The sequence below is a fragment of the Balaenoptera musculus genome, chromosome 10, assembly GCF_009873245.2.
Source record: "Balaenoptera musculus isolate JJ_BM4_2016_0621 chromosome 10, mBalMus1.pri.v3, whole genome shotgun sequence".
Lineage (NCBI taxonomy): Eukaryota > Metazoa > Chordata > Mammalia > Artiodactyla > Balaenopteridae > Balaenoptera > Balaenoptera musculus.
Window position 1 is genome coordinate 39,971,909 of NC_045794.1, and position 27,709 is coordinate 39,999,617.

At 52.5% G+C, this 27,709-nt stretch overlaps 1 protein-coding gene across 6 annotated transcripts in view; it reads right to left on the reverse strand.

Moving 5' to 3' along the window:
• FMNL3 (formin like 3) overlaps nucleotides 1-27,709 on the reverse strand; it is a 54,653-nt gene that overhangs the window by 4,226 nt on the left and 22,718 nt on the right. For 2 of the 6 annotated variants that reach the window (XM_036866991.1, XM_036866992.1), the window contains exons 2-19: nucleotides 17,268-17,351; nucleotides 15,133-15,213; nucleotides 14,780-14,856; nucleotides 11,522-11,605; nucleotides 8,608-8,760; nucleotides 7,285-7,393; nucleotides 7,019-7,095; nucleotides 6,573-6,666; nucleotides 5,411-5,485; nucleotides 4,720-4,830; nucleotides 4,270-4,419; nucleotides 3,733-3,834; nucleotides 2,476-2,755; nucleotides 1,953-2,021; nucleotides 1,739-1,863; nucleotides 1,337-1,539; nucleotides 324-558; nucleotides 117-185 (exon numbers count right to left, since the gene is read on the reverse strand). In XM_036866991.1, the coding sequence (XP_036722886.1) occupies nucleotides 117-185; nucleotides 324-558; nucleotides 1,337-1,539; nucleotides 1,739-1,863; nucleotides 1,953-2,021; nucleotides 2,476-2,755; nucleotides 3,733-3,834; nucleotides 4,270-4,419; nucleotides 4,720-4,830; nucleotides 5,411-5,485; nucleotides 6,573-6,666; nucleotides 7,019-7,095; nucleotides 7,285-7,393; nucleotides 8,608-8,760; nucleotides 11,522-11,605; nucleotides 14,780-14,856; nucleotides 15,133-15,213; nucleotides 17,268-17,351 (2,178 nt within the window). Of the gene's footprint in view, nucleotides 1-116; nucleotides 186-323; nucleotides 559-1,336; nucleotides 1,540-1,738; nucleotides 1,864-1,952; nucleotides 2,022-2,475; nucleotides 2,756-3,732; nucleotides 3,835-4,269; nucleotides 4,420-4,719; nucleotides 4,831-5,410; nucleotides 5,486-6,572; nucleotides 6,667-7,018; nucleotides 7,096-7,284; nucleotides 7,394-8,607; nucleotides 8,761-11,521; nucleotides 11,606-14,779; nucleotides 14,857-15,132; nucleotides 15,214-17,267; nucleotides 17,352-20,610; nucleotides 20,979-27,709 lie in introns of those variants that run through there. The other 4 variants (XM_036866995.1, XM_036866990.1, XM_036866993.1 and 1 more) reach the window with 4 other exon arrangements.

A 27,709-nucleotide genomic window follows, 5' to 3' on the forward strand; every position in this document is an offset into this window, starting at 1 on the left:
AGGCACGGGAGGAACTCAGGGCAAGACCCGAGGGCTCCTTCCTCCTCTCTGTATAGCGCCAGGCCCCCACCCAGGACCTGGGAACCCCCGGCACCTCCATCCCAACCTCTCCCCACCTCCAACATCTGCTTCAGCTTCTGTGAGGACTTGACGGAGGCAGAGGCTGCAATGATGGCATTGAGTTGCTGGAAGGCAAGATGAATAGCTGAGTGGCCCCATGCCGGGATGCGGCAAAGTCAGGGAGGGGCTGGCAGGGGAGGCGACCAGCAGGTAAAGGGCGGAGGGGCGGCCGCAGACAACCATGATACAGGCGGGGGCCGTACCGGCGTGAGCATCTGCAGGTTGTCCTGGAAGTTGCCCAGGAAGGCCATGCCAGCCATTCGCTGGGTCAGCCGCTCCACCTTGCTGAAGAGCAGCATGAAGCGGTCCTCGGCCGCCAGCTCCTCCAGGGGCTGCCGCTCCCGCTCGTATTGCCGCAGCAGCTTCACCTCAGCCTCTGTGGGCAGGAAGCGCATCAGGCACTCCACGAAGTCCACGGGTAGTGTCTGGAGGTCAAACCTGTGTAGGAGGGAGGGACCACCTCAGGTCTTGCCTTTGCCCACATTATCTGTCATCCCTTCATTTTTCAGCTCCTATAAGGACGGAGGGTGGGGTCTTGAGCAGCACACAGCCAGAGGCAGAGGACTCACTGTCTCACCTCCAGTAACTCCAGGACTGGTGTTACTCAGCACCAGTAGCAATCCTAGGGTCACATTCCATGCCCTGTTTAAGAGCCTTTCGATGTCTTCCCTCTGCAACTAGGGAGAAGTCTTAACACCTGGACGTGGCTTAGGAGGCCCAGCCTGCAAGACCTCCACTCGCCTCTCTACTCTGTCTCTCCTACTCCCCTCCTTACACTAAAGCCAGAGTCAATTTTCAGTACTCAGGGCACCATGCCTCTCCCTCCAGGCCCTGACCTGGAGTTCATATACATCCTTCAGGTCGCAAGTGAGACATCACCTCCTCCAGGAAGCCTTCCCTGATCACCAAGCTCAGCTACCTGGCCCTCCCTGTTCTCCCAAAGCTGCCTGTACCTCCACTACCTTGGTGTTGTCACCCAATGTTACTGGACTGTTCCCATTAGACTGGGAGCTCCTTGAATGAAGGTCTGGGCTTACTCCCCAGTACCTCACACAGTACCTGGCACACAGCACAGATGCAGTAAGTTCTGGCCAAGCCACTGGATGACTGAGGGGGTTCTGTCAATGGACTCCAGGGAAGGCTAGGATCCTAGGTGGAGATCCTAGGTGGGTTACCAACTAGCTGGGGACCAGGGCAAGGTCAGTGGGAGCCTCACGTGTGGATGGCCCTGCAGATCTCCTCAGCTGAGCGGCCAGCCTTGCGGAGGGTGATGGCCAGGTTCTTGGCACGATTGGCTTCCAGCAGGGTCACCTTGCTGGCAGCCTTTTGTGCTGTCTTGTTCTTGGAGCAGATGAGGTCAAGGGCAGGGCCCTGGGCTTTTGTCTTGAACAGTTCTTCAAACTTGTCCAGATCCAGGTCCTGGCAGGAGTTGATGAGAAGGGAAAATGCTGTGGCCTCATTCTACAAGAGGACCCCCTGGCAGCACACCAGCATCAGCTCAGCTCTGGTACATGGAGGGCTGAGTCTGAGGGCTCTTCCAAAGCCAAGAGATCTACCTTAAAGGGCAACCTGGTCCCCAGCTCCCAACCCCAGCCCTGAGGGCCCCAGGCCCCGCTACCTCCAAGATCTTCTCATCATCAAGTTCGCTAAAGACAGTGCCGCTGATCTGGTTGGGTTTCAGTGCGGTCCAGTTGAAGACAGGCAGCCGGAACTTGGTCTTGATAGGTTTCTTAATGCGAATGGCTAATTTGGAAGGAGGATCAGCGAGGCAGGAGCCAAGGACACACTCCCTCGGTCCCACCAGCCCTGCCCAGAGCCCTCGGGACACTCACCTGACAGGCCTACTGTCAACACCACAGAGGGAGCAGCGCCGGGGAGAGGTGGGGCTGGGGGACACTTGTCTGGGAAAAGAAGAAATAGCACAGTGACCCAGGGGCCAAGAGACTCCCCTCTGTCCGCCCTACCTGTCCTTAAAGACTATCAGGGAAGGAGGCTGCATGAACTCCCTGCCCAAGTGGCTCCCAGGGGTCCTAACTGACGGGGCAGGTCGTGCTGTCTCTGACCCACCCTCTCCTGCTTTGGTCTAAGCCCTCTCCTTGGATGTCTTCAGAGGAATCAGGAGCGGCATCTTTACGCTCCTTAAAACAGATCCACATCTGCTCGTAGACATCCCTTCCCTAGTAACCTGAGCCTCCCTCGGATTCTAACCCTCCCTCAGCCTCTCCCACCTGACTTTACATCCTTCCAGCCACATCCCCAGTTTCTCCCTGTGGAGATGCTGCTGACTGGGCTTTTGGTCTGGCCCCACAATAAGGCTGCACCTCTTGCCTTTTACCAGGTAAGGGTCCTGCTTACCTGGTAACGGGGGAGGTGGAGGGGGCAAGGGAGGAGCCGGCGGCGGAGGCAGAGGTAGGGCCTCCTCGGGGGGCGGGGCCGGAGCCAGGAGGTCCAGGTCGGAGGGGGGCATGCCCTCATTCAGTTCCTCAGGGCCCACCCGGGCCAGGGCCTCACTGCCCACTGACTCTAGGTCCCGGGCGGTGGGCTCCAAGTGGCATCGGCGCTGGAAGGCCTCCTCCTTCTCTTTAATGAGCCGCCGCAGGGTGTGTACCTGGTGGCTCGTGTTCTCGTAGGTCTCCTATTGGGCAGATAGCACCATTAAGAAAAGAGCGCCTGAAGGCGCAGCAGGCGATGCTCCTGGGAGTGAGACTTCCTACCCAGGGGTCTCTGGGAGGGCGCTCAGAGGCAGAGGGCGGCAGAAACCCAGGGAAAACTGGAACGCAGCAGAACCAAAGAGGGGGGGCCGAAGAGCAAGCCTGCTTGGCTGGCACCCTGCAGTGTCCTTCCTCACTGCTCCAGCCCAGTCTCACTGGTCCCTCAAGGCCCAGGTAGAAGGCTACCCTTGTGAAACTCTCCTTGACCCACCAGCAGCCTGCTATGGCGGCTCTCAGCCCTCTGTGCCTCAGTCCTGTTCTCATTTCATTTGATTTGTATAGTCGCTCAGTTGGAAGCCCCCTACAGACAAGACCCTGCCTTATCCTCCATACTCCCAATTCAGCGCTTCAGCCTCTTAGCAGGGGCTTGGCAGATATGTACTGAGCTCAACAGAGCCAGCATAATTGTATTCCTGTGGAAGAAGAGATGGGTTGGGGCATGATTTTATAACTAACAAAAAGTTAGGTGAGGGACAGAGAAGACACTGAAATGTGAGGAGGCCCTGCTCTCCAATTTGGGATACCTGGTGGATATCCTAATAAACAGCCCCAAGTACCTGGGCTATTCTGAGCCTGTTCATTACGCTGGGCTGGGGAAGCACGTGGAGGTGCGGGTGAGGGAGAAGCAAGGGGGTGGGCTGGCAGGAGGAGACAGGGGCTCCAGAGGTGCCCCACCTGCTCCCACCCTCCTGTGTGTGTGTCTGGCCCACTCTGGCTCCAGCTTCCCTCTCCAGCTAAAACATGGGGTGAAATCATCAGCCCACCCTCATTTGAGTGCCTCAGGGGTGAATTAATATCTGGATTCTCGAGGACTTGACATGACTCAGGAACGAAAAGCAAGATCCCCAGGCCCCAGCACCCAGTACCAGTCAGGGGCTCCCTTCCCCATGTAACCTGGTACCTTGATGCTCTCGAGTTCCTTCTCCCGCTGCAGCAGCTGCTTCTCTAGCTCTGCCACACGCATCATGTTCTCATTCTCTAGGTCCAGAAGCTTCTCTGTGAGCTGCAGGATGAGAAGGGCAGGTTTGGGGATGGCCCTGAAGTCTGGGCACTCAGTACAGTCTGAACCCCAGTCAGGACCCAGGCCCGACCCCTCCACCCAGGGCCCCAAAGGCAGCTTGGCCCAGTGGCTTCCCTATGTCACTACTGTGGGCCCAGGGTCTGAGACCACATGAAATAGTACAAGGCAAATGGCCACATCTGCCTCTCTCGAGCCTGAGGCCACCTCACACTCAGTCCTGAGGTCAATGTGTGTTCCACCGCGGATGAACTAGTGCCTCAGCCAGAGCATGCGCTAGAGAGCCCCAGTGGATTCTGAGGCTTCCCTGAGGCTCAGTCGGGAGGTAAGTAGGTCAAGTTCAGGATTCCTGGGACTCAGATGTCCCCACTCTCTCCCCACCCTCAACAGTGGTTCTGGCAGCAAAGGAGGACCACCTACATGGGACACATGCTCCTCCAGCTCTTCCACCTTCTCCAGGGCCACATTCTTGGTCTCGGCATCCTCCAGCAGACCCCCCACATCAAACACGTTGTCCAGGTATGCCTGGATCTGCACCTGCAGCTTCTCGCTCTCTGTGTGCCTTGACTTCTGGGGAAAAGCAGAGAGAGTAGTAGTTGGGGGAGCCTCCTCATCAGCCTCCATGACCTCTTCCTAGAGCCTAGGACCCAGGGAGCTCCTACTGTAGCCGTGTCAGATTCTCGCCCTGTGGAGCTGACTGACTGAGGAGCCCTCTGCGCAAAGGCCAGAGTCCCAGGTCACAGAAGACAGGCCGGGTGCCGGGAGCATCCGTGACTAGCCTCTTGTAAAAGAAAAACTCCTATGTGATACAGCTAAGCTGGTCCTCTTCCCCGAAGCGCCTCACCCCGTGAGGACTCCAGCCCAGCTCACCTGCAGGAACTCCTCCAGCCCCAGCTTTGTAAACTCATACTGCAGGTGGACCCGGAAGTTCATATCCTCCACCGAGTGTACCACGATGTTGATAAACTGCATGCAGGCCACCTGGGGAAGGAGCAGCCCAGAGGGGCAGAGAGAGCCGAGACATGGAGGGGAGGCAGCTGTTAGAGCCAGCATCATCAGGTGGATAATCAAAAGGAGTAAAAAAGGTAAGTCTTTCAGGGAGCAATAAGAGAATTTTAACTTAAAAAATGTCAAACTTAATATTCATTTTATGAAGACAAGTAAATTACATGAGAAATAGGTGTAAATGAATATTTAGCTGATTTCCTTTGCACACCAGCAGGTATTCCTTGAGACAACCCTACTAGCTGTATACCCTAGACTGAAGGGAAGCGAAGCTAGAGGAAAAGCTGGGGAAGAGGAAAGCAGCTCAGAAAGGATCCAAATCAGGGACAGTACGGCCACACAAAGGGGGAAAGGAGGTAGACCCAAGACAGAAATTGTCCTGGAGTTTCTCAAAGCTTTCTGGGGTGAGTGAGTGAGTGGACAAGGAGCATTTACTGAGTAGAGAACCACTCGAGGTCCTACACAGAACATCAAAGTATGCTGTCGGCCCAGCCCCTGTTCTCAAGGAGTAGGCGGCCCTGCTGGGCATGCACCTGACCCAGGACCAGCTCCTCACCATGAAGTCGATGTTGCTGTCCTCATTCCGGAAATACTCCATCAGCTTCTCAAAGCGGTGCAGCTCCTTGCATACCTGAACAAGCAAACTTTCTCAGTAATAGGATCTGTCCCATGCAGAACCCAAGCCCCTGAGTCCTGGTTCCCAGGAACATCCAGCAAAGGGACTGGTTCAGACCAAGTGTAACCACAGTTCTTTCTATGTAACGGGTCACTTGGGACATGATAGAAGAAAGCCTGGGACCTGGCATCTGCTCTGGGTCCCTGAGGGAGCACAGTAAAGCGTGGGCCCTTAGTCTGGGCTCTGGGTGCCTCTGAGGGTAGGCCAAGAAGAAACACAGGGGTCTGGTGTTGCCGAGCTATTGAAGGAAAGAGGGAGGGTGGAGGAAGGTTGGAGGCCATGGCCGAGGCAGGAGGCTGAAGTCCTAGTGGGGACGCAGGAGAGAGGCCTGGGTGCAGGAAAGCCTCTGTGCTGAGAGGGGTCCAGAGACTCCTCTGAGCCTCTGGCTTCAAGGAGGAAAAGCCATTTCCTGGCTTGAACAATGGATGCTAGGGAAGAGGTCCAAAAAGGAGGAAGAGGTGGGACCAGCAGCTGCAGCTGTATGTCGAGGAATCCTACGTTCAAGCAGATGGGGGTTTCAAAGCCAGGCCCAGAGTCTGGGGAATTCCAAGTCGGAGCTCCCTCTCCCCTCACCAACGACAGCCAACACCCCAGGAGGACCCCTGCTTGCCTTCTCCTCCAACTACAAATATAACTGCCTCGGGTTCTACCAGTGGGTTCACTGCCTCAGAACGACCTGGGGAGCCTGTTAAAGCACAGATGGCCAGGCCTCCCAGGGGTCTGTGCATTTAACACAGGCTCTTCAGGTATTCTGCTGCACAGCAGGTTAGAACTGCTGGACTACAGCCCTCAAGTGAGGGCATCCTTCGCTGGCCAATCAGGAGCTTTCCCGACACAAGATCTAGTAAGACTGAAGTTTGGGTTTTGGTTTAAAAAAGCAGGGGGCAGACTACCTAGCTAAAAGCACTAGGCTGTTAAAATCCCTAGGATGTGTGAGATCACAGGAAAGGGCGCTTACCTACCTGGCTCACACCTCCTCCCCGCCAAACACACACACACACACACACACACGCACGCACGCACGCGCGCATAGGAAACTGACCTCTTTGAAATTGTCAAAGGCAGCAAGAATGATTTCATGACCTCCCCGTACCAAACACACGGCTGCCAGGAGCTCTAAGACAAGTGCTTTGGTCCTAAGGGGTGGAGAATGAAGATTAACACCCTAGCCCCTGACCCTGGCCACCACACAGCTCACTTCCACAACTGGGTGAGTCCTTTCAAGAGAGTAGAGACAGCCTCGGTGGTGAGGGAGAGGGTGGGTTTGGGAAAGAAGGCAGGGGAAGGCAGGCCTTCTCCCTCCCTGAGCTGTGTAGACCAGAGGAGAGCAGAACACTCCTCCTCCAGCAGAGGTGAGGGGCCAAACCAAGGCGCTGACCTAGGCCACAGGACCTGAGGCCAGGCAGGACTTCTTGGCAGGGACAAGTGCAGCCCAGTTCTCCAGAGTCCTGGGCAGAGCGGGGAGGAAAGGGGAGGGAAGGAACTCACCTTGGATTCTTGTTGTTGAGGCTGAGCGCAATCTCATTGACAGCGTGAGGGTGGGACATGACCAGGTTGAATCCATACTGTAGCAAGGGGAAAGGACAGAAGGAGGGGAGACCGTGACGGTGGGGAAGGCAGATCCCAGACGGAGCTCCCTGACTGCAGGCCCACCAGCAAACTTGTCTTTTACAAGCTGGTGCCTTCCTAGCTCTCCTGGTGTGGGAGATGAGGCAGAAGAGGCAGAGCACCCGTGGCTAGTGCTGTCGCCTTACCTGATAGTTCATGATGGCTCTGAGACAAAGGATACAGACGTGGACGTCATCCTTCTGGCTCACCAGGCGGGAGTTCTTCAGCGCCCTGCGCCCAGGGAGAGTGCTATACCTGGGGGAGAGGGGCTGCTGGTGAAGGGTCTAGAAGCACTTGCCATCACCCAGACAGCAGGCTGCCCCTCAGCAGCAGAAGAAAAGGGGGACGGAGGACCTTGCACCCGCAGCCCAGAGAGATGCAGGGGGTGCAGGTGCAGGGGGCAGGGCGCTCCACTGTTTTCACCTCCCTGGAACAGGTCTTTGTCAGTTAACTATCCAGGATCCCAGCATTACAACCAGTGCCCAAACCATCCTAAGCCCAGACGTCCTCCAAGATACAACACGAGGTGTGTAGGCCTTCCTAGACCTCAAGATGGGTCCAGGAGACATTCATTTGAGCCATCCTTCCTCCTCCTTCTAGTCACTGCATCTTTAACACATTCCCTGGGGCAGGGGCATCTTAGCTCCCATCCCACATCTATGTCCTAGAAAAGACAGAGCAGACCCCAAAGGCTATAGAAGGGCTAGGGACTACATCTGACTGCCCCTAGTGATGTTTCATGGAAAAAAAAGGAAACACAAGTGGTATCTGCTCGTGCATGACTAGAATGGGCAAAACCCAAAGAAGACTAGGAGAAAAGCATGGCTGAGAGACAGAGGCCATGGAAAGGGCCATAGGACCCAAAGGAAAGCCTCCCTCTGTAAGAGGGGCTCTCAGAAATCATCCGGTCCGTCCACCTGCCTCCGGGCAGGATGGCTCTTCAGATACTACAGACAAATGAACACGCTGCAGCCTTGGAGGAAAAAAAAAGGCCTAAAGGAAGAAGTGAAGGGAAGGTGAGCAGCAGTAGGTTGGGTGGGAGCTGGTCTCCGGGCAGCTGATGGGGCTGCGTGCAGAGCAGAGGGAAACAGACATGAGGGCAGGTGCTGGACCAGCTGGTGAAGACTAAGGAGCTGGGTGAGGACAAGCCCTGCCCAGAGGCCTGGAGGAACGGCAGAGTGAGAATGGTGAACGGAGGGGGACCCCAGAGACGGGGAGAGGAGAGGGGAGGGCTGGAACCCCAGATGGGGTGGGCACAGCCGAGGGTGATGTACTTACCCAGGACAGATCGCTGGGCAGAGTCAAGGAGACAGAGAGGACAGACCAGAGACAGACTGGCAGGCAGAGGGCAAGAGAGCTGAGCCTGGAAGCAAGAGTGAAGGGAGGAGCATGAGCACTCACCGCTGTCACCCAAGACCTGGACGGGGACGAGGGTGGGAGGCAGGCGGGCAGAGCGAGAGCACACATACCGGAGCACAGACTGGCGCGCAGAGCGAGCGAGGCTGTTGGTGAAGGGGGCTGACAGGGCGCTGGGTGGCTGCAGGTCCTCGATGGACCTGCTCCAGGACCGGAGCTTGTCAAATGCACCATCGTCACCACTCTCCAGAGCCTCAAAGTCAAACCTGGAGCAGGAAAGGACACAAGCGCACACACAGGAGAAATTCAGTGCCAAGCCGCCCGGCGAGCCCACCCCCGCCCTTTAGACGTCTAGGGCAACAAGAAGCAAGGGCAGCAGAAGAGAAAGCGGAATTGGGCAGCAGAGACCCAACCCTGGTCAGGAGGGCTGAGTAGGGCAGAGTAGTCACCGGCAGCAGCCAGGAGGGGGATCTGAGGAGATGCGGGTGCTGACCGAGGCCAGCCGCTGCCCCCCACTGGCCTCCAGGAGTCACCTCCCCACGGGCCCGAAGGGACGCGGGGAGCTGGCAGTCTTTCTGCACTCCCAGCCATAGAGGGGCATCTCAGAGAAGCTGCCGCTCCCCTTGGAGAATCCGCCCTGCAGAGCAGTGGTGGGGAACAGGCCAAGTGAAGGGATTACTAGGGGGCAAATGGCAGCAGCCAAAGGGGCCTCTCAGTGCCCTGAGGGTGGGGCCCGGGTGGCTCTGGACTAGGTTCACGAGGCCAGGTCTGAGTGGAAGGGAACGGGGGTCCCGACAAAGCCAGAGTGGGACAGGCCTCTATGTTCAGGAAAAGCACCATGGTCTCATCCTAGCACTGGGTTTTAATGACCGGGTTTTCTTTCCATGGTTCTACTTAAGGCTTCTAGGTTTTTCTGGTTTAGAGGCTCCTTGGGCTTCAGCTTCCCTCGGGGAAGAAATCACAGGTCGAGGGTGTGTGAACTGGGGTCCTTAGTCCCCACAGGAGTTGGGATGGTTTCTATGTCACTTCCTGCTTCTGGGACCAGACATCTCCCACCATCAGCAGTTCGGGAGTGTAGCCAGGGCAAGGAGGACAGCTCAAGATCACAAACCCACAAGGCCTTCTCCTTTACATATCCCCACATCGGGATCTACCCCCTCTGAGAAACAAGCCCCACTCCTCTTTCCTGTCCTCTTCCCCCAGTAGGTCACCCAGGACTGAGCAAGCATTTCCTACAGGCTCTTCCCCCAAGGAGGCTTCTGCTCAGACACGCACAGCCCCAGGGTCAAAGGCACAGAGGCCGAGGCTTTCTGAAATAGGAAGCGGTATCTGCAGATGCCTGAGTGTTCCCAAGGAAGCAGGAGCAGACTTCAGGATCCTGACGATCACATGCTTAACGGGGCTCTCAAGCAGACATCAGGGGAGTCTCCCGGACAGGGAAACCACTTGCCAGTGGTTTCCCTCCGTGAATAATAGTATTCCCCAGAGCTGGGATGTGCAGTTTACAAATAAGTGCCTTCACTCAAACTCTACTTGGCTTCGCTCTTTTCCCCTCAACCCTTCCCAAAACACACACTCTTACCTCACCTGCTCCGAGTCTTTCTTTTAAAACACAGTCAAGGTACTGCTGTGGACACTACAATACTGAGGTTCCAGTGTATTTTGGTTTCAAGCAGCTGGAATTTGTTTGCTTTTGAAACAAGATATGCTTATTTGGAAAAATAATCTACATCTTTTGCTATAAAAGCTCTGAATTTAAAAAAAAATCGCTTCAGCAAATGTTTTTCATTTCTTTCTATAAAAAGAGTGAGTTTCTTTTAAGGGATAGGAGGATCATGAGGCTTGACTTCTGTAGGGACGGGAATGGGGAGTGGGCCACTCTTGGTTTTAACAGGGGATGACCTGGAAGAAATGACAAAGGCCAAACCTAGGAGAGGCATTAGTTCAAAACCCTAAGGAGATGAGGGTGAAAACCTGCTGAGGAAGGAGAACAGCCCAGGGGCAAAGACAGTAGCAAGAAAAGTGGAAGTCGAGGCTGGGGCTGAGTCCCAGAACTGAGGAGTTCCCCAGGACGCGGGACTTTCAGCGCTAACACTCGGGAAAGTCACGGCCAAACCGGGATGATCAGTCACCCGAGGGCTGACGTAAGCCTTGGGTCTAAGTCTGAATGTGTTGGCCATGCCATGAACGATCAATATAATCCCTCTTTCCATATATTTAGGTAATTATGGAGGGAACAACACCTTAAATAATAACAATTAACAAATAAAAAGCAGCTACCACAGTATAGACTATGTTCCAAATACTACAACTGCTTTACACACATTATCATCTAATCCTTATGGCAACCCTGGAATATGGATCTCCTCTTACATAAGAGGCCCTCAGCAAACCTGCCTGAGGTCACAGAGACAGTAAAGGACAGAAGAGACCCACACCCAGCTTTGGGCTTTGTCTTAACTTGAAAGCCCTCGTTCCTTCCACTACCCCACACTGCCTTCTCCTCTGCGCTAATTCACTTCCAGCTGCCTCCAAACCCCCCACCTGCTTGAAAAAGGTTACTGAATGCTTCACTTTCAGTCTGCGTCAAAGGTCATGCTCACTGCTCCTGGGGTGACCTGGAGTAACCCTCTCACAACTGGAGACCCAAAGTTGCTTCTTGAAGACTTAGCTCTCCCAAAGCAAACGAATCCCACAGGGCATCTCTCCCAGAAGCCAGGACATTTCCTTGGACGGCTCCCAGCATGGAGTCTGGATCCTTTGGGCTCGGATTCTGAGCTCCCGTTCCACATCTCTCCTCCTGCTCCCCAAAATGCACCTTCTACTCCAGTCACCTGGCATTCTTCACTGATCTCAGACAGCCCCTTGGCCGCCTGTCCACTCCCACGCTGCTGCCTGGGTCCTCCCCTCCTGCCTGGGGCTCCCATTCCCATCTTCACTACGGCAAGCTCACCCTTCCTCGTCAAAGCAGAATGGGACCATGTCCTTCCTCACCGTTCCCCAACCCTAGTCCCAGGTGGTACTCACATGACGGAACATTGGGCAAATGACAGGTAATCCACCAGCACGTCCAGGCCTTTGTTTTCATCATTCAGAAACTCCCGCACCCACCTACAGATAAAGGAAACATAGTGGAGGGGTCTGCTAAAGTGGATTGAGGGGGAGGAGGAAAAGGTGCCTCTGACAAAACGACACCCCCTCCTGGATCCTCTGGAACTCAGCACCAGGCTGGGAGAATTCTGAAGATCAAAGCCTGTGGCAGACCCAGCCATGGTCACGTCACCGGCCTGGACCGTCCCTAGGCGGGAGAGCCAGGGATGAGGAAAGGTACAGGCCTTCCAACACCATGTTAGCCAAACCAGCTTTCAGGAGCCCCCTCCTCAAGGGCCAGGGCCCCACTCAATCATTTTCTAGGTCTCTGGTGTCCAGCACGTGGCTGGGTGCACCTTCCTGATGCCACGTTCCTGGGAGGAATTGAGGGTTAGACAGAGCATTTACTGTAGCCCTTGTGCAGAGCTGTTTCTGACAGAAGCCAGCAGGTCCCCGACTTGACAGAAGTCTCAGTTAAAAGACAGGCAGGGAGGGTCAAAGAGAGTCTGGAACAGAGGCATATTGGGCCAAAAGGCTCTCCACCAAGTTCAAGGAAAGGTATTTTGGGAAGCAGTGAGCAGAGGGATACGTGGGACTTCAGTGTTTTGTCAGGGTGAGTCTGGCAGAATAGGAAAAGGATGCGGGGACAGTCAGGAACTCAAGTAACCCCAGAATGGCTCTGGCCACTAAGAGGGTGAACCAGGGAGGCAGGAGGGAAGACAACTAGGCACCCTAAAGACAGTGGACCGGGGCATTTTCACCCTTCTGCCTTCAGGCCTTTTGAACTCAGACATCCCCGGAAGGAAAGTCAGGAGCGAGTCCCAGGACTGTTACAGGACAGGCTCATTCTCGTCCTATAGATATACAGGACCCAGAGAGACATAAAACTCTCAGGATGAACCCTGACTCTCCTGTGCTCTGTTCCCTCTGAGCGTCCAGGTGTCCTTCTAGGCCAGCTGCGCCAAACAGCCCTGCAAGGCCGCTTCTCCCCCACAGCTGGAACACCAGCGCCATGTTTGCTGGCCACACCCCGGGCTACAGAGAGAGGCCCGGCCAGAGCACCAGGCCCGGCTCAGATCTGGCAGCAGGCTCTGGCTGAGGCTGACTGACACCGGAGCTGCCTGAAGTTAGCTTCCTCTCTGGGGGCCGACAGGCCTCCCGTTTCCTGTCTGTCTGCGCTCCAGCTCCCCACCCCCTTCTCATTTCCTGTCTGAGTCTACACTGCTATTTTCGGGATCTTGACACTTTGAGGAGAGGTTAAAGGGCACTTAGGCAAGGCCGCAAAACCAATACAAACCAGGGAGAGGAGGAGCAGGAGAGGCTCTGGAATCCTACTTCCCAGCCCGCCCACTCCAGGCCCGAGCTCCCATCTCTGCAGGCCTGGGGCTGATCAGGCTGCTGCCGAAGCAAGACCCTCCTCTCCCTACCTTGCCCTGGGCTCCTACTGCCCTGAAGCACCCACACCCCAGCCTGACAGCCTGACAAACTCTTCCTGCCCCAGAATCCGGGACGGATCCGGGCCCTCCCACATAACTCTCCCAGAGAAGCCACAGTCCGGATGACAGGAGCTCCTAAAATGCCAGACACTAAGCTGCTCCTGGGAACCAAGGACCAGGTCCAGACCTCTAGCTTGTGTGCCAACTGCCAAGAGGCCCGGGCCTGGGAACCATGCTGCTCTGGCCCCAGCTCCTGGCCAATGGCCAGGGCGGATGGCACCAGGTAGAAGGGGGCAGGCAGAGGGGACTGCCCCGCACTGCTCTGTGGCCCTCTCCTGAGAAAAGCAGACCCCCATCCTCACGTAGCAGGACTTAATAAGGAAGGCAGGAGGGCCTGAGAGAGAAGGGAGCGGGGAGGGGTAAAGGCCCTGTGGAGCAATGCAGGGCGGTAGACGGTGTCTGGAGCTGCCATCTGGGTCACTCTTGCTCTCTCACGTGGGGTAGCTGATGAGGCTTCTGCAGTTCTTCCTTTCCTTCTGAGGAGCTTCACCAAATGAAGGTGAAGGCTTAGTTACACATTTCCAAGCAGGTCAGTTCTCAATGTCTGGTTCACAGATGAGGTGTGAAAGCCAACTCTGGCCATCAAGCACAGCTCCTGAGGCCAGGAACTGTCCCTTTCCTGTTCTTTCCTGTGCCATTTCCCCTACAACTGTTGCTGAGGCAGCTGGCTGCATACAGGTAGCCTCCATAAGAACCCCAGGCAGCCTCAGCCCTGGGAGGGGACAGGAGGGGAAGGCGTATTATGTCATTTTGCTCTTTCTACCCCTGCTCTCAGGAAGCCCAGGACCCTGGGGCTGGAACCTGCCCAGAAACCTCCACCCCGACCCCAGGCTCGCCTTCTCACTTGTGTAAGCTCTCAATGTTCATGCCAGGCCCCTCGGTCAGGCCTGTAGCCCTGCCTGCAGTTCTCCATCAGGTGTCCCTCACTGTCCTTGGTGTACATACACACACACACACACACACACACACACACACACTCTCTCTCTCTCTCTCTCTCTCTCTCTCTCCCACTTTCACTATATTTACTCTGGCTGGTTACGGTTTTATAAAACTGAGACCACAGCCGTCTTTCACTGTATCTCACGCATTAGCCCTCTGTCTGTTCAGCAGGTCCCGGTTCCCCACTTCGCTGGCAAAAAAGACTCATGTAGTTTCTAGGGGCCCAGTCAATGGGTTGGCAGTACCCTGGTCAGTGAATACGGAAGGTGTTCAGCTCCTGGCCCCCACTGCCTTAGATCTTCCCTGGTACTTCAGGAAGCTGCTTCTGCTCATGAACTAAAATTGTCTTATAATCAAGCAAATAATCTTCCGGGCACCAAACAGTCCATGAACTAGGTCTCGGCTACCCAATGCAGCACACTCCCCCACCCCCAGCCTTCTCTGGGCCTCCCCTGGCCCAGCCCCAGGCCACAGGCAGACTCCAGTCTCAGCTGCTGTGAGAATGTCTTCCACTCAAAGCCACAGGCTGAGGACCCCAGGAGAGGCCCCAAGCTTGCCAGCAGCATCCAGTCAGCAGCTGGCAGAGCTGAGGGGGAGAAGAGCCAGAAAAGGAACAGTCTGAAGCCCTCTGGGGAAATAAAAGCCATTCAAGAGGCAAATCTGCCCCATGGCAGGGAGATGAAACAGGCAAACTATCCTCAGTGGACACCAGGTCCTAAGAGGCCAGGTGAAAAGGCTCTGATGGTCAAATCTGACTCACCCAATGTGGTTGGTACGAAGTGAGATCTCCAGCTCTCTCAGTACTTTGGTTGACTCCTGCACTCTTCTCCTGAACTTCTGTAAACATGGAATTTTCTGTCACTGATGGAGGTCCCCAAGCCAACTTTACAATACAAGCAAAAGGGGTAGGAAAGGAAAGGGAAGGCGTACAAGAGGGCAGTTAGAGTCCTGCCCTCTGTTACTAGCCAGCCACTCCAGGGCCATGGCCTCAGAACACAGAAACCCAACTCCCATTGCTCAGAAGCAGTCCCAACCCAAGTCAAACGGTCTGCCCCTAAACCCCACAGGACTGTAAAGGGCAGCAAAACGGGGCCTCCCTGCCTCGCACTTCACCTTCCGAGTTACGCTGGGGTCCAAGAAGCTCTGGAGTTTCTGGATGTAAGTGTGGGGAGGATTCTTCACCTGGAATCGTTCCTGTAAGGGAAACACGTGTGTGTACACAGACACCCAAGGTTCTGAGGGGGGTGTTGAGGAAGTAGGGCACTCACAGTGTTTGATGTGAGGGGACGCCTAAAGTTATCACCTGGCCCTTAACATCACCCAAACCATAGGTTCCCCTTCTTGACGTATCCTCAGCTACTTCTCATCTGTTGCCATCTTCTCCTCCTTCAATTAGTACTCCCTGAGCCTAAAATATTTTTCTACATTAAAAATTATTTTAAGAGCCTGCTGCTTGCTAAGAAGATGCGGGGATTACGTGGCTCTAAACAGCACCCAAAATAAAGACATGATTGGGAAATGTTGTTCACTTCCTAGCCAGCTAATGGACAGGGGTTAGCAAGGCGAAGGGGAGGAGAGCTAGGCCTTGTAGAAGTCAACTTTCTCAGCCCTGAGTCCAGACTTGGGACTGGACTGGTTTTGCTGTGTTAACACAGCTCAGGAGTGCAAACACACTTTCTGCTCCTTGCCCAGGTCCCAGGCCCCAACAATCCAAGCAACCCCAAATGCTGCAGGCTGCTTTCAGCAAGATCACTGCTCCGTCCCCTTCCACACAGGGCACAGGCTCCCCATTGTGGCCCAACCCCCTCATCTGACCCAAGGGAAAACTCAGGGAAAACTCTTAAGCATTCTGGTCCTGTAAGGGCCTCCACAACAGAGATATCTGAAGAGTTAGGGGCTGGAGAGGGTCCAGGAGAATGATATAATGTTAGGAAACAGAACCTAAAAACAAATGAAAGAAAAAAAGGAAAGGTTTGAGAAAGAGCTGACATTATGTGACCTAGAAAAGACTGAGAGATTATCAATTAAAGAAACTCAGTACCAAAGGGCTACTGTTCTCCAAACCCCAGGTAGCTGCTCACCGTGCTCACCAACTCCTCTTAATGCAGAACTCAAGGAAATGGGCCTTCCCTGGAGAAGGAGCGACCTGGACTAGGTTCTCTGAAGCATGATTCTACCTTAGGTCAAGCAGCATGACTTGGGAAGCAGAGGAATAGTTAGCACAGATGGAGTTGGCGGCCTGAGCCCTGGCTCCATCACCTACCAGTGAAAGGCAAGTTACTGAGCCTCAGGTTCTGCTTCTATAAAATGTAACAGTGCCTTCCTCAGAGGGTTTTTGTGAGGATTAAATATTTCTACATATATATGTGTGTGTGTGTATATATATATATATATATATATATATGTATATATATAAAGTGCTTGGTCCATAATAAGTACTCAATAAATGTTAGCTACTGTGATTTTGTTCAGGGCTTGAAAAAAATTATGTTTATGACAAAACTCCATCAGAAAGTGCTGGGTAAACAGACTGCCTCCACTCTGTGCCAGGTGTTTCCATACCTCCCAAGAGGTAAGGAACTAAAAGTCAACTCTCCAGCAGTGCAGACAGGCCTGTCTGAGTTCAGAAACTCATGACTTGTGATCTTCAAACGTGTGCAGGGGAAAGAGCAAGGCCGCGGGCATTCGTTCTTGATTCTGAGCTAAGTGATAATCTCTATTTTCTCTTCTGGCTCTAAACACTTTCATGTAGGGAGAGCTTCCAATCCTCATGTTCTGAGATTTGGGAACAGGAGACTAGAGGACTGGGGCTTCTCATTCCTAGAGGCCTGTAAATAATGGGGAAAATCCTGCTATTTGCCAGGTCTGGAGCAGAGTGAGAGAAAAATGGTGCTTTGGATTTCCCAGCCAGGGACAGCCCTCACCCTGGGGAAAGGCAGAAACAAGCTCTGCTGGGAAAAACACCAAACTCCTCCACAGCAGACCCTATACCTCAGGCCTACACAAACCTCCTCGAGGCTGATGCTCACTGGGGAGAAATCAAGACAATGCTTTGTGGCAGCTATTGGCCTACCAGCCCTGTCTCTGTTAGGAGAGGCGTTTTGGAACAGGAAGTAAGCCTGGACTGAGGCTACGCCCAGGCCAGGGTTCCTCAAGGAACCCCAGAGCTGCAGTCAATGCCCACAGTCCTGCTGCCTCGTCCAGCTCAAGACACACCCCCACTTCCGGACCCACCGCAAACCCCGTACCTGGTCACAGATCAGATCCCACTTCTTCTCGTTGTCATACTGCCGCAGGAGCCGGGCTTTGTCAGGAGGAAGGTTCATGGAGCTCTGAGGAGAGAACCTGAGTCAACAGGGCTGACGGGCTTCCCTCAGGCCTGGTCCCTCAGGCTTCACCCTGACACTCTGTGGCTGATAAGGAAGGCTCAGAGAGGCATGACCATCCTCCTGCTTCCCCTTCATATTTGCTTCAGCTTGGTTGAGCAATGTTTTCCAAACCACAGGTCGTGGAATCAATTTAGTCAGTCAAGAGTAACTTTATTTTAAATGAAAATGAACAGATTGGTTATCAGGGGGTGGGGGGGAGGGATAAACTGGGAGATTGGGACTGACATATACACACTACTATACATAAAATAGATAACTAGTAAGAACTGGCTGTATAGCACAGGGAACTCTACTCAATACTCTGTAATGGCCTATATGGGAAAAGAATTAAAAAAAAAAAAAGAGTGGATATATGTGTATTTATAACTGATTCACTTTGCTGTACACCTGAAACTAACATGACATTGTAAATCAACTATACTCCAATAAAAATTATATTTTAAAAAAGAAAATGAACAGATTAAAATAGAATAGAATTGAAGATACCAGAATTCATTGCAAGTAGGAAGTATAAATAATGTTTCATGGACTTCCCTCGTGGCGCAGTGGTTAAGAATCCACCTGCCAGTGGAGGGGACGCAGGTTCGATCCCTGGTCCAGGAAGATCCCACATGCCGCGGAGCAACTAAGCCCGTGCACCACAACTACTGAGCCTGTGCTCTAGAGCCTGCGAGCCACAACTACTGAGCCTGCGAGCCACAACTACTGAAGCCTGTGTGCTTAGGGCCTGTGTACTGCAACTACTGAGCCCAAGTGCTGCAACTACTGAAGCTCACGCGCCTAGAAGCCCATGCATGCTCCAAGAGAAGCCACCACAATGAGAAGCCCGTGCACTGCAACAAAGAGTAGCCCCCGCTCACCGCAACCAGAGAAAAGCCCCACGTGCAGCAACGAAGACCCAACACAGCCAAAAATAGATAAATAAAATAAGTTTCATGAAGTTTTGTTTCTTTTTATATGTTATGTATACACATACATACACACACACACACACACACACACACACACACACACACACAGATCACACTGTAAGATGTGTTTCTTAACACGGGACCGGGCAAAAAAGTTTGAAAGCTACCAGTCTAAACTGACAACCTTCATTCGATTTTCCCCCACGGTCTGAGAGCTGAGCGGGCTTCCTGCACCACGTATGCCCACGAGTGAATCCTGAGCCACCACAGCCTGTGCAGATGCCACAAGTCTACCCCTTTCCCTCATATCAGGATACAAGTGAATGAGTAGAACATTAACATAAAGGTAACTGCTCAAATTTTTAAGGAAATAATTTACAAAATTTCAGGACTTTAATTATTAGTATCACTTATGACACAACTCCCAATTACTTAAGACACAGTAAAGTGTCCCAACCCCTCGTTGAGACACTCTAACCTAGAGTACAAGACAGACCAGGAGTCATTTTATTTTGTTCACTACTGTTTGCTGAGTGAATAAATGAATACAAGTGTAAGTGAGTAAAAGCCAAGGCATCCATGGGCGAGCTCCACCCAGACCAGCAGCCCTACCTTCCCCTTTTTACCCCCGTCCAGCCAAGGCCCTCCTCTAACCAGTCGGGCGGCTGCCTTGGTGGCAGGTCACAGCCCTTGCCTCCAAAGGCAGATCACTCACCTGCACCCCACCCCCAACTCCTGAATCAGATATGATCTCCTACCTGAAGTATCAGAGCTGTCTGAGGACCCACGTGACTGCTCACAAATCCGGCCTCTTCCCCCAGCACACTCAGGCCACCTGGAAGGTCTTCCTCTCATCTTTCTCTCCTTTACCTACTGCTCCAAGTTCAGCTCTTAACTCCCGGCTAAACGAAGCGTGACCACTTGGTTTACCTCTGCCCACTCCTTGACATTCTCATCCCTGGGAACATGAATCATGCACGCCCGGGATCCCAAGGAGTCACACAGGTCCTGCATTATTCCAAAAGCAGCAGGAGTATCCTGGGAGTGGGGCCTCCATTTTCTAAGAAACTAAAAGAAAATCCTTAAACATCATTTATTTCTGTTACATGTATCTATTTATTATGCATTTATTTACATACATACTATTAAGCCAGTTGTATGCTCATCTAGCTCCTAAAGGACTGTGTCTATTCATACGATCTCCAACCCCCAATAATGTCTAACCCTGTGACAGGCACTGAGTGGAGAGTAAGTTGATGGTAAACCTATGGTTAAGATGTCCCGGTTCTGAGCTCTGGGCCCAGCTCCTTGCTGGAAACAGGGCCACTATGGTTCAAAAAAGGAAGTAGCGTTGGCATCTCTGCTCAGTGTTTAGAAGTGGAAGAACTTAGGAATACAGAAGAGGTTAAGAGAAGAAGAGAAGGGGAAGAGACCACCACTTCACACCTCTCCCCATGGTTTCTGCTGCCCTGTTAACCTGCCTGAGCTTCCGCAGGCAGGAGGGGCTAACCGAATCCTCCCGACTGCCGATGTAGCAGGGATGGCTGGACGGGCAAATACAACCCCAGATGTTCTCTCTGGAATTACTTTGCTAAGGGCCAATCTCAGCATGTCTCTGTGGATAACAGGACAGGAGCAGGAGGCCACAACAGAACAGGGACCCAAAGATCAAAGGTGGCCCAGAGCAAGTTCTCCCACCTAACCAGGGCCAGGCTGCTACCAGCTGAGCCCAAGTGAGACCAGGCCTGGTTCTGGCTCTGTGTGCGTCCTGAGATGACTTCACTGTCATCTGCTCCTTTCTCCCAAGTCTGTGCCGTGAAGATAGAAAACAGTTGTCTGTCTCCCTTGGAAGAACGCGACTGGGCCGGGGGCGGGAGCTTGTCGCTACTGTGGCAGACATCACATCCCGTCTACACCAACTTCCTCCCTCAGCCACCCACTGTCAGCTGCTGTGGCCTCACACTTCCCCACCAGGTGAACTGGTGAGAAAACGTCCCCCCATGGCTTCAAAGACCAAGCAGAGTCACCACCTTTGGGAACCCTAGCCTAAGAGCATGGAGGAGGAACCTCAGGGACCTGGCCAAACTTTAGATGCCCAGGAGAGAGGGACACCAGTGTATGGAAATGGGTGGCAGAAGCATGAATCAGCTCCGACCACAGGCCCACAGCCTCCAGTCCAGAGTTCTCGGTGGCACTTTCTGGATAGTGATGGTGGTCTTCTCTGCTCCTTTGGGGCCGAAGTGTGATGGGGAAGGAGGTGGGTGGGGGAATTCCCAGCCTCCAACACTCACAAGAAGTCCATCACTGACTGGGGGGTGGGAGCCACTGGCTAGGGGGCAGGACCAGGGCCTGGCAGTTCTCCACCTGCCAGACCAGGGCATCGGGGCTTCTGCCTCCACCAGAAAGCGTGCGTGAGGCCAGCAGGGCTCAACGTCCTGAGGAAGGGCAGCTTCCTGAGTTCCGGGGACAGCCAGGGAGCAAATCTGACACGGTTCCTCCTGGTCTCGGTCAGAGGTTTGTTTCCTTGACATTTTCCTGCCGTGGTTCCGCAGAGACCTCAGACTCTCTTGAGGCAGAAGCTGGGCTGAGTTCTTGCTAACTCCTCTCTGAGATCCTTGCTGAACAGAAAGGTGGTTCAGCTGTCTCGGAGCAGGGGGCACTGAAGGAGGAATCAGAGAGCCCAAGATCAACTTTGGGCTCTTCAGAGTCACAGAACCTCAGTGAGCTCGTCCATAAGATGGAGACAATCTCACGACTTCACAGGGTTTTATGAGGATTAAATGATAAATACTTTGGGTCCGTATGTGTCTGGAACACACAGTTCCCTCCCCGCTCTTCCTAGAAACCTTAAGTAATGTTCTGACATCCCAAGGACCTGCCCTCTTGCTCCTGGCTTGTCCCTCTATCTCTGCCTCTGTCCCTCCTCCTTCAGCACTGCTTCTCCACACTCTGGGGACAGAGCAATCCCTTACCCCTCCTTTGATCCCTCTCTGGTTTCCTCTAAGCCTAGGAGGCAATGAAATACCACCGTCCTTGGGGAGGGAAGGGGAGACCCCAGGGAGATGGGAAGAGAGGGGGAAGAGGAACTCAGACTGAAAGCAACTCCGGGACTGATTCCTAAATCAGAGGGAACCAGCCAGAAGTCTAATAATAAAAACCTACAACAGGAAGAAGCAGAAAGGGGTGGATCTGATGCTTCTCCGGCAAGGCCGCTCCGGTTTACTGCCAGTTTGAGGCCAGGCAGAGTGCCCTGCTCAGGGACCAACCCCTTCCTGGGCTCTGTGGGAGCAAAAGGGCCCAGTCCTCCCAGCAAGGCTTCCTTACTCCCCACCGGACCCCTGTTGGCCCCAGAGAAGCAGAGGAGGAGGGAGGTGGCTCTGGTCGCAGAGGTTCCTTTCCCTTTCCTGCTCTGCACCCCCGGTCAGTTGGCCCCTCCTCGTTTCCTTCCCACTGCAGGGGAAGGGAAATGCCGGTAGGGTTGGAGTTTCCTTCAAAGCTGTGGCTCCTGTGCTGGGACTCACCCCTGCCTCTGTCAGTCTCCTTGGGCCAGGCCTGGGGAAAACCCAACAAACAGAAATAAGAACCACCCAAAATTCCCAGCTGCTTCTATTGGTCCCAGTCAATCATGATAAATCTCAGGAATAGAGACAAAAATGGCATAGCTCCTCTGAGGAGAGGGAGAGAGATGTCTGAAACTTTCCTGTGAGGGGGATTCTGGAGGCTTGAGGGAAGGCAGAAAAGGGCTGTCTATTTTGAGCAAATACAGAATGTGAGTTGGTGGTTTTCTTGATGTTTTCCCTCTCAGAACCACCTCCCCACAAAGTCCCCTACGGCTGGCCACTTCTCCCCAGTGTGGTAGCCCCAGCCGCCAGGCTCAGCCCATGGGGGTGGGGAGCCCTGGGAAGCTGAGTCCAGAACTTCCCCAGAGATGAAATGAGGCACTGTCCCGGGCACTACATGCTGCTGAGCCCCAGCTCCGGGTCACAGCGGCCAGCAAAGCCTCTCGGGCATCCACAGATCAGCCCATTATACAGATGGCAGAGGAGAATGCGGTGAGGTCCCAGCTTTGGGAGTCCAGGAGACTGCTGTAGGAGCAGCTGGAGCCCTGCGTTCCCGCCCTGTGTTCCTGCCAGGATCCCCTCACATCTCTTGCCCCCAAGTCAATGGCGAAACAGGCAACACTGGGCACAAAGGGCCATGTCCAGCCACCTAAAGGACAGAGTGTTAGGAGTGGCCCGGCCTACTCTCCACGTGTCTCTCCTGGTGGGCAGTAGACGCAGCTGTGGCCAGCTGGGCACTGCTCCCAAAGGGCAAGAGCCCAAGGAGGTGGGAGGTACCAGCCCCTGCTGCCTCGGCCCCCTTGGCGGCCACAGCCAGACCTGCCAGCCCTGCGCAGTAGCAGCTCCCAGACAATGAGAGTTATTTTCAGCCAGCGCTTTAACACAAGCCAGCTGGCCAGTGTGCAGGGCGGGAGTCCTCCTCCACCCAGCCGGCCCAGACGGCAGGCCCAGCCTGTTGCTTACGCTGCTGCCGCCTCTGCGTCACTGTTTGTTTATCTCGTTGTTTCAGCACAGCTCCTCCTAATTGCCCCCCAGAAGTACAATCCTGGCAAAAGGAAACCAAAAAAATCAGAGAGTTTGATCAAAGGTCCAAGAACTAAAATTAAGAAGGTCCAGACATGGGAAACACAGCAGTCCCTGCAAACACCCACACCTTCCCCCAGCCCCGTGACTGGCGGGAGTAGTGCAGGGGAGGAAGCAGACCAGGTCGGTGGCCAGGTCTCACTGCAGCTCCCACAGACCGAGCCCAAGCCTGGCTTTGCTGCCAACCTGGGAGACGAAGCTCAGGACAGCTCTCCTCATCTGCCTCCCTCCCATCCTTCTTTTCAGAGCTCAGGTTTGGAGAAGATAACTTGAGACAGAGTCTGGAATGAGCCTGAGCCAACTGGGAAAGGCTCTGGGAGAAGAACTGTATCCTGCAGCAGAAAGGAAATCACAAGAACAGTTCATGACACTTGGCTGGAGGAAGAGGTAGCCCTGCCCGTGACGGAGTGGGATGAACACTTCAAGAATAGGAAGGGGTGGACGGCAGCAGTCACCTCCCTGGACTCGAGGCATCCTGCCCTGGTGCTACCAAACCCCACAGCCTCAGTGGTGCAGCTCCCCCTCCCTCCTCACCTCCCGCCATCTGCAGACCCATGCACAGGGGCTCATGGGTGTGACACAGCTCTAGCCACACGCACGGTTTCCTCAAGGCCTAAGCTACCCTACTAGACTTATGGGAAAATTGCTAGGGTACCTTATGACAAAAGACATCAGAAAAGTGGGTGCTCCTTGACTTAAGTGTCTGTAATGGCTTAGGTCTGGCTTTCTGGTTTTGTTTACTCGAAGCTATCACTTTGGGGACAAGCTGCCAGGGAAAAACCAGCTTTCAGAGCCCTGTCTGGAGAACGTGCTTCTGTGGTCACTGATGACTCTATAACCAGAAATGACTTGTTGAGCAGTTACGGGCCAAGTCCCTGAGCAGCCTGGAGGAAAAAGAGATGGATTCGCCAGATGTCTCAGGCTGAGCTCTGCAACTCACACCAGGGAAGTCGGGTAAAGGAGAGGTCCTAGAAGGCCAGCATCAATCAAAGAGGTGGCTTTATCCAAATACAACTATACCCCCCGAGGCCTCTTCTTCAACCTGGAACACTCCTGCGTCGGATCCTGAGCAGGCACAGGAAGTTGGCCATGTCCCCAGGGCCAGCAAAGCCCCCCAGCTCTACCCTCTGCCACACTGTCGGCCTCACACCTGACATCAGGTAACCTTGGCAGGTAACCTGGCCCTAAGGACACCTTTCTGGCCTACTCAATCAAGAAGCACACAGCCTCAGATAGAAGAACTTTTGTTAGCTAGGGGCCCCAAGCCCCAGCTTGAAAAGTCACTGCCACAGGAACTTGATCTATCTGCTGGCTCCTCAGCCCCTCCTCGCGGTTAGCCAGACCCACACAGTCCCCAGTTACGCAGAATGGAAACTATTCTGCTGGGGGCAGCTGGCTTTCCAAAGCTAAGGAGTCTTGGGGCAGAGCCTCACATTATCCCGGTAGCCAACCAAAGTCGACCCTTCTCTTCATGACATTCTGCCCTCCCGCCAGGGGAGCCCTAATAGGCAGCGCTACCTCACAGAGGACACAACATTTCTGGGGTAACATCCTACAAAAGGCATCCTCTTCTCTCTCCTCAGACCACAGCCCATTACCACTAGGACCCAGGGTGTGTCCTTCCCAGGGTCTCTCATCCATACCTTCCCTTCCCTTCCATTCCCACTGCCACCATCGGATAGGCCCTTGTTGTTGTTCACTCCTGACCTTCTGGGATAACCTTCTAGCTGGCATCCCTACTTCCAAACTGCATGTGGATGAAATTTCTAAACTTCCTAGCACATAAGATAAATCATGTTTCTTTTCAGTTCAGAAATCTTCTCTGACTCCTTACCATTTACACAAGAAAACCTAAACTCCTTGGCCTATTGTTCTTAGAATCTTAAATAAGAAAGAGCTTCACAGGTAAGATTCTCCCTGGGTTGGCCCCAGCATCTCTGACCAGCTCATTCTCTCCTGGACTCTCTCTTGGAACAGCCGCTCTTGCCATAGGATTTGCTTGTAACTGACGTTTCCCCAATCTTCTGAATCCCTACCTATTACTACCTGAGTCAAAATCCAACTCTGTGACTACCCAAAACAGCTCAGTCTCTCTTCTGAGCTCCAAAGCATAATCATATGTGAAGAATGATATGGCAGAGACCTGCTTGTTATCCCCAACCTCTTCTCACCTTTCTTATTAATGAACCTCCAATGTTCAGCTGAGCACTTAGCAACCCAGAATTAATATATTTCTATAAACAACAAGGTCCTACTGTATAGCACAGGGAACTATATTCAATATCCTGGGATAAACCATAATGGAAAATAATATAAAAAAGAATGTATAAATGTGTATAAGTGAGTCACTTTGCTGTACAGCAGAAATTAACACAACATTGTAAATCAACTATACTTGAACTTAAAAAATAAATTTAAAAAATTAAAAGAATTAATATATTTCTCATCTTCCGTAGCATTCAGGTGTGGCTATGTGACCATGTGGGATGCAAGTAGAAGTAGTGTGCACAACTTCTGAGAAGTATCATTAAAGGGAGGGAGTATACCCTTTTCTCCTTCCTCCTTCCAGCTGGTTGGAATGCAGAGGTAATGGCTGGAACTTCAGCAGCTATTCTGGACCATGAGGTGACCTTGGAAATGAAATCCAGATGAGTGAAGCAAAGAGGAAAAAAATAGCTGGTCACTGATACCATGGATCTTAACACAAATTGAATGAAGTCATATAGTGTCTTTTCATGTGTGTATTTCCTTTATTTACAACTAGAACATGAACTCCTGGAGGGTAAGGGTCATGCCTTATCCTTCTTTGAATCATGTGCAGGTGCTTAATAAATAACTGATTGATCCTGCTACTACCTCTCCCATCACCAAGTCCCTGGTTCAGTCCCTGGTTATTTCTGGAGGGGATTATCCAAATTCTTACAATTGTCCTTGCTATTTCTGGTCCCTCTCCTATAATCTGCCTTATGTGCTACAGCCCAAATCACTTTCCTTAATGCTGCTTCTCCCTCAGCAAACTCCCACTTCTCATTCTGAGTTTCAACTCTGTCCTTCAGTTCACGCTATAAATCTAAGACACTCCCCTGACTCATCTTCTAACCAGACTCATCTTCTTAAAGCCCGCTAGACCACAAGCTCCTGAGCACAGGGACCATCATCACCAGCTTGTTTATCACTGTAGTAAGTGCTCAATAAATTTTGGGCAAATTGAATTTCCCCATACATATACTCCTCTTTTTCCTGCCCCTAAGATTTCTACTCTACATTATCCTCAGAGATCATCTCCTTCCCAATTGCCAGCCATGCCCCACATCCAATTCACAACATCCAATCCCACCTTCTCTAGCAAATCTTTCATAAGTGAGACTGGTAAGGTCTACACTCGCCCCCTAATAGCGTCTCCACACATTTACTAACGCCTTTAAAATATGTTCATGGAGTTGTAATTTATAGCTAATGTCTCTTCACCTTTTCTTGGGTGTTCAATCAATATCCTATCACAAATCTCACAGAGTGCTTAAAGCACAGAATGAGGAGCCACACTGCCCTGGTATGAATCTTGGTTCCACCACTTACTAGTGTGGCCTTGGGAGACTTACTTAATCTCTATGAGTCTCAGTTTCCTCATCTATAAAATGGAGGTAGAAATAATACTTACTTCATAGGGTTGCTATGATGATTAAAGTTAATATATGTAAAACATTTAAGTCAGAAGTAGGTAGTAAACGTTACACATAAAGCTAGCTATGGTTTTTTTGGGGGGATGGGGTTTGGATTTCTTATTCAACAATTAGCTGGAAAGTAACAATATGTCAATCATTAAGCTAGGAGCTGGGGATATAAAAATAAATAGGACAGGATCCTTACATTCAGGAAGTTTATATCCAGAGGGCAAGGTAGACAAGCAAACCACGGATGAGTGCATACAGCACAGCTGTGAAACAGGTGCACGTGGCACTGTAGGATCCCAAGGACGCAAAATCTAATAGACAGAAGAGTCGAGTAAGGCTTCCTGGAAGAAATGCTATAGGATTTAGTCTTAAAACATCAAGCCGGAGGAAGGCAGGAAAAGCAATGAAGCAGGGGAAGATGGTGATATGCTAGGCAAGGACATAGCAATTTCAAGTACACAGACACACAAAACACCATAAAAAGTCTGGGAGTCCCTGATTTACAATAATGGAATAAAAGTATATATGAGGAAATTACAGCAGGCAGGGAACAGCCAGATGACACAAGGTCTAGGGAACTAAGGTAAGTAGGTGGGCATGAGTAGGATAATAATGATACTACTATTAAAATGATAAAATAATGACAAAAGCTAACATTTATTGACAAAACTTTGATAAGAACTCTATATGAGGGACATCCCTGGTGGTCCAGTGGTTAAGAATCCGTCTTGCAATGCAGGGGACGCTAGTTCGATCCCTGGTCAGGGAACTGAGATCCCACATGCTGAGCGGGGCTACTGAGCCCTCGTGTCACAACTAGCGAGCCCTCACGCCACAACTAATGAGGCTGCGTGCCACAGCTAGAGAGAAGCCCTTGCACTGCCATCAAGAGCCCACGTGCCGCAACAAAAGATCCGACATGCCACAACTAAGACCTGATGCAACCCCAAAATAAATAAATATTTTTAAAAAAAAAGGAAGAACTTTATACAATTATCTCATTTAATTCTCACAAGAACCCTATGAAGTTGGGACTAACATCATTCCTATTTTACAGGTGAGGAAACAAAGGCTTC